The 18,311-nt window shown below is 41.3% G+C and overlaps 1 protein-coding gene across 2 annotated transcripts; it reads right to left on the bottom strand.

Annotated features, from left to right (window-relative positions):
* Window positions 1-498: 498 nt before the first annotated feature.
* On the bottom strand, window positions 499-6,516 carry LOC124284623. Of its 2 annotated transcripts, XM_046720738.1 has the most exons (3): window positions 6,385-6,516; window positions 1,282-2,071; window positions 499-1,209 (listed from the first exon to the last, which is right to left on the bottom strand). In XM_046720738.1, exons 2-3 carry the CDS (start codon window positions 2,060-2,062, stop codon window positions 842-844), a joined length of 1,149 nt encoding a protein of 382 aa, XP_046576694.1. In that variant the 5' UTR covers window positions 2,063-2,071; window positions 6,385-6,516; the 3' UTR covers window positions 499-841. The 2 variants fall into 2 exon arrangements, with proteins under 2 accessions (XP_046576694.1, XP_046576689.1); XM_046720733.1 differs by having other exon boundaries at window positions 499-2,071.
* Window positions 6,517-18,311: the final 11,795 nt, after the last annotated feature.

The raw sequence follows: 18,311 nt of genomic DNA on the forward strand, positions 1-18,311 counted from the left end.
GACGTCACTGCCTTGGTAACCGACGTCACGATGCATGTCAGTTGTCATCGCCTCGTACAGCCTCCTACAGTAAACTACTCCGTAGCACCCCGTTTCTTGGTTTGCAGTTGCTTCATTCGGCTAACATCACTGGTGGAAACATTGCGTTTATGTTTTTTGACGGATATAATGTCTCAGTTCGACTCACAATTAAACAGCGACACGGCAACGTTCGCAATGTTTACATTCCCACAATGCATTTAAGTTGTAGAATGAATGAATTCACGTGTTTGTTATGAATGAAAAACTAGTTACGTCAGAATGTGACCTAATTGAGAGGTCATCGGTTATCCAATCAAATCGTTAGAATCTCAGGTCAAGTCGTTACGACACAGGTCAACGCGATACGACACTTGTGTGACGTACGAGATTAGTATGCAACTACCCATACGTTGACCACGTGGGTTATAAATGACCATGCCGATCCTGCCCATATTGGGGTGGCAAAAAACGTCAATATCATCGAAAATATCACTGTATTAAGTGATAAGAATATGTAACTGCATGCTAATTACACATAAAGTTAAGACTATACATTGTGTGTATATATATATTTTGAAAAGCTGACAGCTGTTGACAGGCATGTCAACAGATGACAGATATTAGTAGTTTACACGGATCGTATGAGAGAATCTGACCAAACATTAGAGAGAAGCTTGAAGCACATTTAAAAGTATTTCAAGATGCTAATGTAAAAGAATATTCTAAACATGTCATGTTTACCATTTCTTTTGCTTGCTGAGGGCTACATCATCAACATTTACCAATAAGTAAACGTAGGAATTTCTTCCCGAGTTCACAGTCATTTTCTGACCGCACCCAAGCCTGCTGTTGAAGAAGGGGGTCCAGTAAGAATCTGGTTTACTAGAGGCAAAAGGCGTCTCATGTGGTGGTCCAGAGCGATGAGGGCCTTTGAGATGTTCTTTAGTGGTTCGAGACTCTGGGTAAGCTCAGTTATCTTCTCGACCAGAGCGCCCTCTTCCCACGGAGCCCTGACTTCCGATTCCCCTTCAATACCACTTCGTGATGTCTGACCCTCAGTGTCAATGTCAGGTTCGACCTTGACCTCTGCTGATTCTTCAGGTTCACTTGCGAGGTTATATCCTTGTTCGCTGCTAAATGACATGGCTGGTTCTTCTGTTCTTTCTGTAAAAAATGTCGTCGCCTTCTGAGCCTCGTTGTGGATCTTGGTAATTCCAATCCCATGATCCTCTTCGAGATTGTTCTTCGTGTTTGTTTTCTCTTTTGCGCCAGAATCGTTGGTTACAACGTGTCCATTTTCCCGTCGCAAATTTTGATGCGTGTCACTGACTGGTCGGTCTAGTTTGGTCAAAGTGTTTGAGTCCTTGCCCCGTGATGACGTCAGTTTAGGCTTTTTCTGTAGTTTGTCTGGTTCTGATGTTCTGTGTTTTTGTCTCCTTTTTTCGCCATTCTGTTCTCCATTCCCCGATATATTTCTTCTTTCGATTGTGCTTCCTTCTCTTTCCTCCGATTTCCTTTTTCTTCCTCCACCTTTTCCTTCTCTGTCTTCCAATATCTCTCTTCCTTCTCCGCCGTTTTCTTCTCTGCTGTCCAATTTCCCTTTTCTTTCTCCGCCCTTTCCTTCTCTGTCCTCCACTGTCTTTCTTCTTTCAATTGTGCTCCCTCCTCCTTCTTTGGATCTATTACCGACAACCATACCGACTGATCTATGATTGTAATCGATGACCTTGTCCACGCCGTGACGATAGACAGGTTCATCCTCACGATAAAGGAAAATATCTCGTCCAACTTGTACTTCATACGGGGATTGGGATCTTCTGTACTCGGTTTTTCCTCCAGGGTTTCGCTCTAATGCCTTTTTATGACGAAAATGACCTACATGATTGCTACACTGAAGACGCGACACAGCCTTGAAACCGCAAAGTGAGCATATCCAGGGAACCTTGTCAAGGCTCACGTGGGTTCGGATGAAATGCTCTGTTAACTTTTCCTTTGAACCAATAATGTCGCAAATACTGCATTCGTAGTTGTTAGAGGCCATATTTGTTTCCTGAAAGATAAAGTAATAACTATGACACACGCCCGTGATAACAGTGTGCAATAAACACGCACCATAGAGTTGTATGCCTCATTTTTCAAATACTAGTAGTTAGGTCATCAATGTTCTACCCATTGTCTTCTTCTTTGTTAATTTAACGAATTGAAAAGTTACAGCGGGTACAAAATTTAGCTGCTAGAGTTATCTCTCGAACCAGCAAATATGAGCACATAACTCCAGTTCTGATGCATCTGCATTGGCTCCCAATAGTCAAACGGATAGAATTTAAGATTCTTGTGCTTGTATACAAAGTTTTTCACGGTATTGGCCCATCATACATCAACGAACTGACCCAGTGCCATCAACCCTCCCGTTCCCTACGGTCTGGTAGTGCCCAGTTACTAGTTGTGCCACGTACGAGGACAAAGACATTTGGAGACAAATGTTTCTCAAAAGCGGGTCTGATGCTTTGGAACAACATTCCAATGGGCATTAAAAGTGCAGAGAAAATCTGTGCATTTCAGGGAATGTTGAAAACATTCTTTTTCAAATCATGTTACAATTCCTAGTGACTCTTTCCTTGTCAGACTCATACGAAAGCGCCTTTGAGCAGGACTCGTCTGGATATTGCCGCTATATCAAACTCTATATTTTATGTTTTATAGATTAAAGATAGTATGCAGTAGAGAGGATTCGGGTGATCCTGGCACAGTCAGGCTGGTAAGGCTCATCATCAGCTCAGGGCCCTTGCCCCCTCTACACGCAGCCCAGACAGCGAATGGGACTTCTCCCAGGAAACGCTGCCCAGTCGAACCCACCAATAACTTTCCGGAGAATATGAAGGCTCCCCAACACTGCAGCCTTCTGCATTACCCAGAGTGTCAGAAGGGCTGTACTCCCGGTGGAGAACCCGGGCACTCTCCTGATCTGCGCCAAGAGATCAGGAGGTACCAAACCAAGGGCACCGAGAACAATGGGGAGCCTGGCGACAGTGTACTTGGGATGCAAGCGAGACATTTCAAAGGCGAGGTCCGCATATTTATCATGCTTTTCCTGAATCTTGCCAATCACATTGGTGTCAAAAGGGACAGAAAATTCAATGATATAAATAAATTCATTGGCTTTATCAAAAAGGACAAGATCAGGTTTGTTGGCTGGAATTCTTCTGAGGCTGTATATGGGCCTATTCCAGAGAAGTTTGAAAGCATCATTTTCCATGACGCCCTGGACATGTTCAGGGTCGTACCATGGATGGACCTCGGAGTCAAAGCCACAGGCATGTCGGAGACGGTAGTAAAAGCAACAAGCCATGCCATTATTATTTTACAGATTATTAAGATTGTATGCAGCAGAGAGGGTTCGGGTGATCCTGGCACAGTCAGGCTGGTAAGGCTCATCATCAGCTCAGGGCCCTTGCCCCCCTCTACACGCAGCCCAGACAGCGAATGGGACTTCTCCCAGGAAACGCTGCCTAGTCAGACCCACCAAGAACTTTCCGGAGAATATGAAGGCTCCCTAACACTGCAGCCTTCTGCATTACCCAGAGTGTCAGAAGGGCTGTGCTCCCGGTGAAGAACCCGGGCACTCTCCTGATCTGCGCCAAGAGATCAGGAGGTACCAAGCCAAGGGCACCGAGAACAATGGGGAGCCTGACGACAGTGTACTTGGGATGCAAGCGAGACATTTCAAAGGCGAGGTCCGCATATTTATCATGCTTTTCCTCAATCTTGCCAATCACATTGGTGTCAAAAATTCAATGATATAAAAAATTCATTGGCTTTATCAAAAAGGACAAGATCAGGTTTGTTAGCTGGAATTCTTCTGAGGCTGTATATGGGCCTATTCCACAGAAGTTTGAAAGCATCATTTTCCATGACGTTCGGGGTCCCATGGGACATGGAGTCAGGGTCACACCATGGATGGACCTATTAAAAGAGTCGCAAGGCACAGGCATGTCGGAGACGGTAGTAAAAGCAACGAGCCATGCCATCATGTCGTTTAAGATATGCTGTTTGTGCCAAGGAAGGGGCATCCACTGACAAGGTGTTGGACAGTCTCTAATAGTAAATTCATTGCAAGTCGACATTTTCATGTTAATGTTCTCTTTAAGAATCACATTTAGGCGATTACGAGTGGGAAGTGACTGGTCCCAGGCAGCAAAAGGAAGCCCCTCAGTTTCACATTTAAGACCAGCCGACTTCATCCAGGCAGAAGGAGTCGGTGGGATTGCTATTCTATTCAACACACTGCATGTACAACACGATGCAATGGCTTACTCAGAAAGCTGTCCACAAAAGACCGACTCTGGGCAGACTTGGTGCAAAGGACTTCACCTGGTTTACTCCCATCGCTGTACCCCGTCCAGCGGTACATTGCCATCAGCAAAGTCAACCCTCAAATTTCAGATTCTGTCCAACAACCTTGGCACGCTTAAAATAGCTGTGGAATCTCTTGCTTTCATCATGAGTCTTCACATGCATCACTAGAGCTTAGATCATCTGATAAATAAATATGCAAAGTAGCAGTACACAATAAAATTCTATCATGAAGAGCCTAGAGTTCACCATTGTGAAGGAAAGTGAATTTTAATCCCGTTATTAAAATTCACTTTCCACATTAATCAAACCCCGACCTCCAGAATTGATTGGCATGTATAAACGGTTAAGAGAGGAACGAGGGTGGTGGGCTCTGTTATCAGACATGATCCTTCTGGTTAGACGGTCAAGACTCTGGATGTCTTGTTTCGTCCAATCAACTACTCAAAGGAATAGGAAAAGGACTGGCACAGCAAAAGTATTGGTGGCTTTGACCTTGTTTCGAGCATTTAGCTCTGAGCTCAGTGATTTTCTTTAAACGAGATTTATACTCAGCCCGAAGTTTGTCTTGAATCTGGGCATCCTGGAGCTTAATCTCGAACTTGCATTCCAAGATAGGTGTAGGCCTGATCTTCCACAAGATGCTCAATAACTCCTCCCCCTTGTAACTTGACCGAGCCATCATTAGTTACCTTGCCACGTTTCAAATGAAGAGTATTACATTTGTCGAGTCCAAATGTCATGCCAATATCATTAGAAAAGGACTCGACAAGGAGAACCTGCTCTTTCAAATTGGAATCTCCTTTGGCAAGGAGCTCGATATCATCCATGTAAAGGAGATGAGTAAGAGGTGTTGGGGATCTGTGCTGAGGAGGTCCGGGATGGTAACCCTCCTCTTTATTGAGCAGAAAGCTCAAAGGATTTAAAGACAGACAAAAAGCAAAGGACTAAAGGAATCCCCTGAAATCCCATTATTATTATTATTATTATTATTATTATTATTATTTTATGACACATGATCCTAAAATTGTCAATACCTCTTAGAAGTAATAGCAAAAGTGAATGAAAAAATATTTATCAGAACAGGCAATTAAACCTTCGACTCTTTTTATATTTGACATTAAAAATAAAACAATATACGTATCATATTTTTGCTGGGCATCTTTTGCAATAAATGTGCTTCAGCTGTGACCGAAAAACACTCCGTCTCTCAACAACGTGCACTGGCAGTGAGTATGTTTAAAAGTCCGTGTTTTGTCGGCAAAGTGGGTGAGTTTAGTTTTACGCCGATTGTAGCAATATTCCAGCAATAACGGCGGGGGACACCAGAAATGGGCTTCACACTTTGTTCCCCTGTGGGGAATCGAACCCGAGCCTTCGGCGTGACGAGCAAACACTTTAACCACAATGCTACTCCACCGCCCCTTATTAGACAATTCCGACGCTGCAAGGCAATTAAAAAAAACTTGTGAAAGTGGCGTTTGTGCTTTACTTAACATTAATCTCCCGTTGAGCGGGTGTCCATATTTCTGTCATCCATAGACCTCGCGCATCCAGATTTTTCTTAACCCTTAACTTGTTAAGTGTGCCAGTATGTGTGACATACTAGGTTTCATCTCAAGTAATGTATTCCTAAGTAACTGTTGCATCTATACCGCGCAGTGGTCTCTGTTTCGATGAATAGTCAAAACTCGTCATTGTCAGATTTGTTTGAATATTTTTGTATTGTTGCTCTTGAACGCCACACTCAACAATATTTCAACAGTTTAGTGATTGATCCTTGGAACTAAACACGATATCACCGTCCCGGGCGACACGATCCTTTGAACTGGGGAAGGAGTCTAAGTCCCAAATAAGGTGTGGTTGGATAGCCTAGTGGTTACATCGTTCGTTCGTTACGCCCAAGACCCGGGTACGATTTCCCACATGGGGACAATGTGTGAAGCCCCTAGACTCGATGTTAGTGGAATATTTATAAAGGTATTGGTAAATTACTAAAACCATACTCACAAGGTACAAAGTTGAAAGTAGGAACCCTTTTGGAGTGCTCGTGGACCCTCACTTCGGCCGGTGTATATTCTGTAATACACCTGATATGATATGTAAGACGAGTGCAAAAAGCTACATTCGTCATATAGCTATTTCAAGATCCAGATCATGCATGCGTGTTGGGGCATGTAAAATTAAGTATGTGAAAAATTGCTGCTTTCGCAATAATACTGTGTGGGATCATGAGTGCCAAAATTAGATATTTGTCCTGCAGCTATTATAGGTTCTACATAAGGTATGTGTATCCGAGCATGTCAAGATATCGTGACAGTGATACGTCAATGGTGACCCCTTACATAATAATTCTAGGGCATTATGAACATCCGCCTACCTACAGTGAATACAGGGCGTTGTTCACTTCTCAGAGACTTCGAATTCTTGTTACACAGGCTACGTTACACTTGAATGAATATTGTTGTACAGAGAAAAATGGATAGAAAAGGAGTTATTTGTATCGTCGGAGCCTGTTTGGGACAGCCTGTTCTGGAAGGCTGTCCGTATATTTTTCTCGGGCTTTTTGCGTGGAGCAAAGAGACTTGATCTACTTTTACATGTATCTTAATTTCATAGACTATTACCAAGTGGCCTACATGTGCTCGGCGACACAGGTTGTGCATACTCCAGATATAGGAGCTTAGATAAACATACTTAGGATGTAAAAACAGTCTACAACATGATTACAAAAGTAGACGTAGTTGGTAGTTGTCGAAGTTGAAGAAGCAGAAACCACCATTGTGAAAAAGGAAAGTGAATTTTAATCCTGTTATTAAAATTCACTTCCATTTTCACAATGGTGGTTTGTATCAGTCATCTCGATTTGGTATCGTTTCTGTACCCCGTTAGTTTAGTTGTTGACGTAGTAGAAGTAGAAAGTTGATGGCGTTCTAGAACAACGAAATAGGAAATCCTTCATTGGTGTCATGTTCATTAGATAATCCAGTGATCAACAGCATGAGCATCGATCCAAGTAATTGGGATACACTGACATGTGTCAACCAAGTCAGCGCGCCTGACCACCCGATCCCGTTATTTGCCTCTTACGACAAGCATGGGTTGCTGAAAATCAATTCAAAACAGGTCGGCGACCTATAAATGATGTATAGTTTATGACAGATACAATGGCATGTGTCAACCAAGTCAGCGAGCCTGACCATCCGATCCCGTCTGGAAGTGTGAAATATTGTCTACGTCAGTACATTGTTGCACTAAAATGTTTATAAAACAGGTATTTGGAGCACTGACATACACCAATGAACTGCTGTACCTGGAGTGCATTACCTTGCGATAGCTGATAAAGATGGTCTTTTCAGGTAAGAGCCGTCTCACATGGAAGTCGATGGCGACTGAGTTTTTGGCGATGTTCTCCAGAGGTTCCAATACCTGGATCATCTCAAGGGAGAACATTCGTCTTCATTACACAAACCTTCATCATCAGGGTTCTCAGCATCGGAATCCATAGATGCGTGACCACTTGTTTCAGGTTCGACCTTGGTGGGTACAGGTTGATAACGCAAAACTAAAGGTCCAATTATGACAGTCTTGTCTCACCTTCACCTTGTGCCTTGTGAATGATCCAATGGGTGTCCTTGGGGCAGCTGATGGATCATGTCGTCCCCTATCTGATTTCTTCTTCTCCTTGTGACATGTTGATAGTTCCCCTTCGATGTAGGTCTGTTCATCCGCTGATGTCGCTTCATGTCGTCCATCATATTTTTCCGTCTTTTCCTTGTGATTGTCCAGGTGCCCAAGAGTCTTTCTTGCCTCAGTGTTTCGGTCTTTTGAGCAGTGACAGTGACATTTTCCTTGGGCGTGTCACTTCCTTTTTCCTTTTCAACTTTATCTGACTCTCCACCTTTAGATATCTTCTTCTTTGCACCGGTTACTGATGTACTGGATCTTTCTGCCGCGTCAATCTCTAGACTTTAAGTTTTCCTCTACCGCATGTCTTTTACCCATTGTTTCTCCTCTTCCTCTTTTCTTCATCCTCAGTACGGTGAAGATTATCGTACGAAGAAGGTGAGTAATGATAGTAGTTCAACAAAGGGCCAAATATCTGTACCCACTTCTACTTTGTATTGGTTTTCAGATCCGATGTACTTGATGTCTTCTTGGAGACATATATTTTGCTCTGATGTGACGGAAATGCTGTTCGTGTCTTTTAAGAGGGTTAAGACTGAGAGCCTTGAAATCACCTCCTCTGGCGATTTGTGGTTGGATGGATAGACGCTTTTCGATATTCAAACCTACAAGATTTTAGCAGCGCTCTTGTCAACTCGGAGCAACGTAAATTTCTGGCACAGAAGAATCACGTTGTCTTGTATTCTTTCTTGTTAAATTGACTTGATTCCTAGGTTATCATGTAGTATCATAATTATATTGTTCTGTTTCGGCTATGAATTGGCTCGAAGCTGAGTTTTAAAGAACTGCCACGATGGCATTATTGAGTTGGTTCCAGATAACATGATGACTCCTTGGTAGCATTCAGTTACCTCAGAGATCTAAGGCGCTGTGGATAATCTGTTGACTCGTCTTACTGATTTGGATTCCCGGAAAGAGTTCACAATGGGAAGCTATAAGCTCACTCAGTCTCACACGTTGAGACGGTGTCATGGATCACAAACATTTGATTCATTGAAGGACAAATCCTTTGATGGGTTTCCAGCAAGGCACCTACGGATCCGTGGTCACATGACCAAAGGCGCCGAGCTGCGTCCCCTAGACGTGAAAAGAAATCATGTAGACGGGTTCGAAGCCCGGCTTCGTTTGATCAAGCTCCTGCCAAAGTAGTAAGATCTGCATCTGTTCGTAATATCTCTGCAAAACTGGTATTTTTTCAAATACGTCTGACTCGCTCACGCTTCGGCCCACAGCTGTTGCCATTTTGTTTAATAACCTCAGTGTAGAAGTCTGTTTATATATACCGATGTGACGAAATAACATACAGCACATTAACTCAAGGCAAAACATCATGCATCAACGTATCATTATAATATAGGTTTATTTTCTGATTTATAACCAAACAAATAATTATAACACAAGGTTATTGAATGTAAAACATTTTCAGGCTTAATTAATTCTCTTGGGCAGCCTCAACTAATCAGATTGTATAATCGAACCATTTTTCAGATATTTAGTTCAGAAATCCACCAGCTCACTTCATATTACCCTGTCTCGACCATTCCACTCAGCGAAGAAGCTGCACTATGCTTGGTGTGTAATAGTGTTACGATTAATTACATAAATTATTATTAGTTTCATAAAGAAGGCAAGAAAAAAGTTATATAAAGAAAGCGTTTAAAATATTTGCTGTGAAGATGTAGTTTACGGTCATTCAATAGTTAGGCTGTTGTCAAGAAAAGGCATGAACATTTTATCTTTTAGGCATTGTTAAAAAACAATTAAGACATTTTTTAAAAAACATTATAACATTATTCAATATTAGGAAGGGATTCGTGATCATTTTGACATGTATTTCGGAGTCATGCAATAATGACTGGTCCGTCTGTCCAAATACCAATCTGTTGCCACAACCAGAAATATTCCAGGTATATGGCCGCGATCTGTAAATCAATCGAATCTGGACCAGACAATCCAGTGCCCGATGTCATGCGCATAGATCTGGACCTCGGTCCAGTTTCACAAAGTGATCGTAGCGCTACTACTGTCGTAAATCAATGTTAAACTGTCGTTGCGTTACCATCGCTTTGTGAAACGGGGTCTTGACCATCCGATCCCATTAGTTGCCTATTACGAGCATTGTTTAGTTAGACCAATTCTAACCCGATCTTCACGGGTTCCATACACCGTACTCTGTGATTATATTTGGATATTTCCCAAAATCTAATAACAGGCAAAAGGTAGAATATCGATATCGTGTTAGATTTAATATCGTTAGTGTGTGCAGTAAGAATGAGATTGAAACGAGGGCCACCCAGGGTCTCTTCAAGTCGGTAGGCAGCAGTGAGGTCATGACACGGGGGAAAGCGGGAGATGTTTGCAGATGGAGACTGAGATCTGCATAGCTCACCTGGAACAATAAAAGGAATGAAAACAAGCTATACAAACCAGTAATTTGCCATCTCTGGCCATCTGATAATCTTCTTCGTACCATGGTTGCAGAAAATGACTGAACATAGTAACCCATCCAGATTAAATACCGACATGTGACAGGACCACAAACTGCATTGAAAAATCGAGGGTTTGCTTCTGGACATGGTCAACGGGGTGTGTTTGGGAGACACTTTCCGCCAAGTAAACTTGCCATAATTCCTCAAATGAAAATTATTATCATACTTATCATCATACACAAGCTGAACTTGACCATACTTCTGTTAGCGGTCAACAGATTCACGGGTGATTAACTTGTTTCTAGGTGAAACGATCTACGCCTTCGAAGACACGCCATCAACCAAATTACCCAGCCTGACAACCCCATCCATATCTTGCGACCAGCGCATGTTGCTGGGTATCGTTTCTAAATAGGCATCACGGTGTCGAACAGCCGAAGAGCGACTCAGGAGGGCCGATCCGATCTTTGTAAACAAGCCGTCATAATTTGTAGGGTGAGTGAGTGAGTTTAGTTTAACGCTGCTTTTAGCAATATTCCAGAAATATCACGACCGGGGACACCAGAAATGGGCTTCATACATTGAACCCATGTGGGGAATCGAACCCGGGTCTTCGGAGTGACGAGCAAACGCCTTAACCACTAGGCTACCCCACCGCCCCGATCTTTATAAACAAGCCGCCATAATTTGTAGAGCCTGGGATATAAACCACTGATAAGCGGATCCTGATGTGGTCATGGGACTCTACTCAGGTATATGTATATAGTATACATGTATGTATGTGTGTGCGAGCGTGTGTGTGTATGTCTTCCAGAGTGAGTCAATATTTGAGAGGGATGCAGGGTTACTTCAATGAGTAATTAGATGACAGCATCCGGTGTACTTCAGTTATGGACTGACTTTAAGTAATTTAGATTAGTAAATACATAAGCCGAGCATTACCCAGCCACGTGGCAATATGGGATACTATTTGTAGGACTCCATCTTGGAGGCTACAATCAGACAATTCCAGCCTCACGTTAAGAATATCCCCATAAACTGTTCAGTAGTATATGCATATTAACGAAAACAATTCAGCGCGCGAATATCGACTTTGGAGGAAAATGCTTGGTGACTTAATTCCCACTGTATTGGGATTTTCTCCACAACATATTTAGCTCATTTCTGTGTTCCCCGCCGTGATCTTGCTGAATATTGCCAAAACGACGTGAAAACACATTCACTCACCGTAACACGCCATGCGGGCTTGTTTTAAGAAATACACAGTCATAAACTTCAAAATATTAAATGATATACCGTCACGTTACCGACATCGTCGCAAGATAGGCCTTGTGGCGTGAACTCTATGAAGATGAAGGTTGCCATCAGCGTTTTGTTCGAAGGAGCCACGACCGTAAGGTCGGTTTTCAACAGCGACGTTGTTGGTGATCTCCACGTTGTCAGGTCCTGCTACATCCTTGTCTGGTGTGTGTCCACACATCGTACCCATGTCATCTGAAACACCCAACACTTTTCAACTCCAGAACAAGAGGAAATTAATACACGAGCTTGCAATTCTGAATATACAATTCAATTCTTTAAAAGGGATTGGAAACCGGAAGTTGTACCATTGCAGTGAGGTAGGTCTCAGGATCAAAAGCTATACACGGGACCTCATGCAAAAAAGGTGGGACACTCAAGTAGGAAGAAACAAACTGTATGAATTGAAGCCAATAATTGGTTATAGCTACTTGGGTTGTCAGTCAAGACGCGATGAGGTAATTTTACGACGATGTCGTATTGGCCACAGTCGGTTTACACATGACTATTTGCTGAAGACGGATGGAGTTGGATCCCCCATGTGTGTCTCTTGCGATGCGGTTTTCACCATCAAGCATATTCTGCTTGACTGTGTGGACTTGTCGTCTGCAAGGGACTCACATTATGATGCAACAAATCTGAAAGATCTGTTCTCCCGCGTGAGCGCTCATCTGATAGTGAACTACCTGAGGGAAGTTGATCTGTATCATAAATTGTAACTGTGTAATGTGACTAACGAATCGCCTGCTTTTAAATTTGGTGTTATGACTTTTTCGGTTTTTAAATGACAATGTAATGAATATATGCTTTTGAAATAAAACTCATTCCGAGTATGTACTTACAATGTTTATTAATGCAAACTTGTTCTCGTCACTATATGGCTGGAATAATGCCGATGTCACCTAAGACCCAAGTCAACTCAACTAATATATTTAGACTGACGGGTAAAAGAAAGTATTTAGTGTTGGTATTTTATACAAATTAAAAGTAAAAGAACTATAGTAAAATCTGACATAAATCTTTTTTCTAAATCTTTTTCTTTTCACCATGCTTGATTCATGCAACAGTTTGTAAAGTAATCTGTGACAGGGTTAATGTTGTGTAACAGGATGGTTCAGTGAGACTGGGGAAAAAAATGAATTAGCACCCACCACTACCACGTTTGAAATGTCGTAAATATGTTGGTAAGGGACCGTTCATAATTTATGGCTAGGGGGGTGATGATGGTTTTCATGGAGAAGCATATACAATGTGAATGCCCCCACCCCACCCCTAATTTATGTACAAAGTAAGTGACACCGCCCTGCATGTCATGTACAAAATCAATTAGACCCCTGTTCCTTCCCATAATTTGTAAGCATATTTTTTTTTAATATTGCTATATACAAAATTGATGACCCCCCTACCTCCCCAGAACAAAATGGGTGACCCCCTTAAAATTATCATCACCCCCTAGCCATATATTATGAACGGTCCCTTAAATCAGCTTTTATTTAGAAAAATCAGGTTTCAATACCAATCAACAGTTATTATTTAATTATTGCAGTATCATGCAATTTATTAATATTTTCTATAAAAGGAATCATATAGAAATGTTCTTTGAGTGCTAAGTTGTTGTATATTTCCTCTATTTATACCATACAACTAACTGAACGTATTATAGCATCCCAAACGAGAGCTTCTTTGAGCAATGGCCATCTGCAATAACATCCCTTAGAACAGCATGCCTTATTATCATTAAGTAGATTAAAGTAAAGGCACACTTCGCTTTTTAACTTAGACAAGTAACACCTGATCAATTCTAGAAATTGGGCAGTCTTTTTTATGTAAAGCTGAGACGTTTTATATCTGACGGCACAACAAGTCATTGGTGCAGTGTTATAATTACAGTTCGTGTATGACGAACATGCTTGTAACGAATTGGTAACTATGTATAACGAACTGGGATGTTTTCCGTATATTTTAGTAGAAATGCACATAACGAACTACTGTTATAACGAACTAGTATTTTTAGTGTTCCCCTTGGGTTCGTTATAACGGTAGTTTAACCTTAAAAAAAACGGACTGCGGACTGCTATTTCGTCTATAGTCCGTGGGACTCTCTTAGCGATAGTTCACTATTTGTTACGAGGGAGGGTTGCAAAGAGAGGAACAGCCAGGTATGCAAGAAAGGATGGAGACACCACAGCACAGGTTAATGAATCAATGACTTTCTCGGCATTTGTGCACGTGCTTCACGTACACCTCGCTGTTCCTCCCTCTGCAGTCCTCCCTCGTAACAAATAGTGAACTGTATCAAAATTAATACAACTTTTGTATCTTTAGGTCATAAATTCTGCAAAAAATCACAGAGCTGGTCTGATGTTATGATTATGATCAGTGTTTCACTGAGTATTCCATGTTTAGTTGTTTTCGAGTTAAATTGCAATTCATCGGTCCGATTTTGATCCAAACGGACTGTAATTGCTTTTGCATACGATCATGGGGCGTCGATGTAGCTAAGTGGCTGAGGCGTTCGCCTCTCATTCTGAATAACGGGTTTGATTCCTTCCAACCAATTCAAACCCAATGGCAACAATGCAAGAGTATCTGTGTTGGCCTTCGTCGCAATACAGTTGTTAAATTTATATCATCGTACTCACTCACAAATTATATTTTTCTCCTGACCAGAGCAGCTGGAAAAAGCATGTTGCACTTTTGGAAGGATAAGAATATACGGACAACGTTATTAATTTCTTACAATAGGAGCGACGTTTCACTGATAATGTGTTTGAAAACCCACACAAAAATGTCACTTAAGATGCTGTTCATCCATATGTTATTATCCTTCTTTAGTAAGCCAGCTTCTAAATGCCTCTCGTAAAGGTTATGTGGTTGAGCTGTATCATCAAGGTTATTATTATTGCTGATGTTGGGGGAAACCGGAGATGTGATGCGAGGCGGTTCCCATACAGGTTACACCACACTAAATCAGAATCCGTATTTTAACGAGCAGTTTTTGAAGGAATCATTTGACAGCTGTGATTGGGTGATTTTGTGTAAGATTTTTGTGTTTTTAAAATGTACATCCATCCAGTAATTAAACCTGACCATAACTTTTAGTGCTGTTTTCTTTTACATAATGATTTATATGGGGGCCATCCTCTACTTGGGGGTGGGGGTGGGGCGTTTTTTTTTGTTTTGTTGGTTGGTTAGCGTAGTGGTTAATGCGTAAACGCGTCACGCCGAAGACCCAGGTTCGAATCCCCACATGGGTACAATATGTGAAGCCCATTTCTGGTGTCTCCCGCCGTGATGTTGCTGGAATATTGCTAAAAGCGGCGTAAAACCAAACTCAGTCAGTCAGTCAGTCCTCTACTGGGAAAAGGAGGTGCCTGAGGTGGTCATATTTTATGTTTTTTATTGCCTCTTTACGGTGGCCATATTTTATCTTTTTATTGCTTCTTTAAGGCAAGGTAATGCACATATGTACATGATATATCTGTTGATATCTTAGTTATTTTTTTAAATATGACGCTACTGTTGAAGTCAATGGAAAAATATTTGGCTGTGCTTATGTAATCGTGGTTATCAGCCTCACCCAAGGCGCGTAACTCTGAGGAACTAATCCGGCGCTTCAGATGACGTTGTGCTTTGTGCCCTTCCTGTAAACTGGGACAGGGATCTCACTCAAACGTATTTTGTATGTGGCAGATAGACGTGATTTGTGAAATGGTGTACTTGCTCCCAGACTGATGAAGGTCTGTTCCACAAAGCAAGCGGTGCGCTAAGGTGATCAAACTCCCATGCTTCAACATAGATTAACGACTATCTCTGCGTTACGATCGTTTGTGGACCGCGCCCAAGGTTCGAATCTTGAATCCCATTTTGGGTATATCACGTCTCCTTGATAAATGGTAACGTTATTTACCCGGCGAGTATTTCCAGAAAGATCGTTTCTATAAGCACACTTCTTGATTAACGAGCTCATTGGGTTGTTATCACGTCCCGTTGTTTTCGTCTGATGTTCCAAATAAAATTTGACCAGACTGATCTCAACAAGTGTGAAACGTTTCAGGGCTATTTTAATAATATTTAAGCCATATCGTGGCTAAAAGACAAAAACTGGCTCCACACATACGATCGATATTTCCAATCACACCCGAACTTTCAGCGAGACAAGCAAGCGTCTTACCACTTGACTAAGCTTCTTACATGTCTGCAGTCTCGAACTCACACCCGTTGACAAATCAATAGCAATGATACAAATCAAGCGGGTAGCTTCAGACCCGTCCTTACCTTACATAGGCCGTATACCACGGGGTCGGGTGTTCAGACTCGCTAACTTAGATGACACATGTGATGTCATCGTAACATCACGGCGGACATTGTATCTCAATGGCATACATGTAATAGTATTCTATTGATTGACCCCGAGTATTCTGACAGAGCTAGAGACGACTAAAGGGGATCGGGTGGTCAGGCTCGCTGACCTGGTTGACACATCTGTGTTCTTTTCCCAATTGCGTAGATCGATGCTCATGCTGTTGATAACTGGATTATCTCGTCCAAACTCGATTATTTACAGACCGCCGCCATATAGCTGGAATATTGCTGAATGTGGCGTAAAATTAAACTCACTCACTCACTCACTCACTCACTTACCGTATACCACGACGACGAGTATACGACAACCACGGTGGTGTTGGACTGGGACGCGGCACGTCGTTGTGGAGGGCGGAAATTATTAGCCTTATGACAGCTTTCCGTTGTTTTGCAAACGCGTGTGTCGAGGATGTTTACAACAATACTAGAAGCAGGATGTTCTGACTTCAGACAAGACAAACAGTCCGTCCTCCTTAAACAATGGTATTGATATTGTGGAGAACTGCATGATATACTGGAAGGCTAGATACAGTGAACTACGGTTAAAACGAACTCAACGGGAGGTCTAATTTCAGTTCGTTAAAATCGTAGTTTGCCATTAACCCTTCACAGAATACTTATTTAATCAATAACTAACAGCAAATTCCAGAAAATCACGATGCGAAAACAGTGACCTCAGTGAGCATGCGTACAGCTGAGACACCTATCACCTTCAAATTATATGCAACACACTTTTTTCCCCACAAAAATATATTTATTAAGGTAAAAATTAATTACATATAATATGACGCGTTCTGTACACACCCTGAAGTAAATAAATGTATATTTCTGATATGGTGTGAGGCACAATCCAAATGTCCAAAGGTAATTATTTTACCAAAATGATGAAAAAGAGACAACTCCTTTCCATAATAAGAAATATCTGCTAGAAGCAGAGTGTATTACACGATTAACACCACATCGGGAGCATATCTTTATGAATCACTGTCCGTAGAAACGCCGATGCGTCCAACTTACAATTTTCTCGGGGCGGTGGGGTAGCCTAGTGGTTATAGCGTCCGCTCGTCACGCCGAAGACCCCGGTTCAATTCCCCACATGGGTACAACGTGTGAAGCCCATTTCTGGTGTCCCCAGCAGTTAGGACCAATGGAGATGCATATTCTTGCTTAAATGTCGTATCCCCTAGTTTCACATGTGATATGTTGTCTGTAAGTTCCGAAGTTCATAAATTGTTTTCTCAGTAACCTTCACCTAACAACTTATTTCATTATACACCTTTATATTATATTATATTATATTATATTATATTATATTATATTATATTATATTATATTATATTATATTATATTATATTATATTATATTATATTATATTATATTATATTATATTATATTATATTATATTATATTATATAGACCTCCTGAACCTTTGAACACATGGTTGTAACTATATCCACGTTCAGAATGAGAAAATACCGGCGAGTCCTGTATGGATCAAGGAAACAAGCTTTTCCGTAAGTTAGTATGTGGGTGGGAAAAGTTGGAAAAGGTCTCCAGGTTTTAGAATAAAGCCCAAATTAATAGTTCTGGTCCTTGATCTTGATAAACTACTTCCTCAGGTAACATACTGGCTTCGTATGTGGCACAATTTAATATGTCACTTATATCAAGTTCTTTGATCAAACGGTTAATATAGAGATGCTTACCGATTTCTATGTAATTTGAGGCCTTGACAGTAGGAAAAACAACCAAACTATATATAAAGGAAAGCGGCTTGGCTAAAAAATACATGAATGGTCAAATAATATCCAAAGATTAAGAAAAGATGAAGTGGATATAAGGACTTTGTTTGGCCTATGTGCTATGCATAATTTGGAAAGTAGGAAATCTTGTTAATTTTGTCCTGTGAAAGCGATAAATTCATGTTGACAGCTAGTGAGTTCAAAAACTTAGGTTAAAAGTTTGGAGGGACACATTTGCTGATAACTAAATACGAACAAGTGTTTGGTCTATTTTTATAAGAGGATAAACTAACCAATAAGAGCATATAACTTAGTAAGCAAATAATTTCCTAAATTCACTAAATTTGGTGGTATTTCCTAAATGTAGTCAAAATCATGCCAAGAGTTCAAATCGAATGAATAAAACGAAAACAGC

Source organism: Haliotis rubra, unplaced genomic scaffold (assembly GCF_003918875.1).
Source record: "Haliotis rubra isolate DU_JTF1 unplaced genomic scaffold, ASM391887v1 Scf11, whole genome shotgun sequence".
Taxonomy (NCBI): domain Eukaryota; kingdom Metazoa; phylum Mollusca; class Gastropoda; order Lepetellida; family Haliotidae; genus Haliotis; species Haliotis rubra.

What these genes read in the sequence shown, in the direction of transcription:
- LOC124284623 (XM_046720733.1), bottom strand. Translation starts at nt 2,062, where the DNA reads ATGGCCTCTAACAACTACGAATGCAGTATTTGCGACATTATTGGTTCA.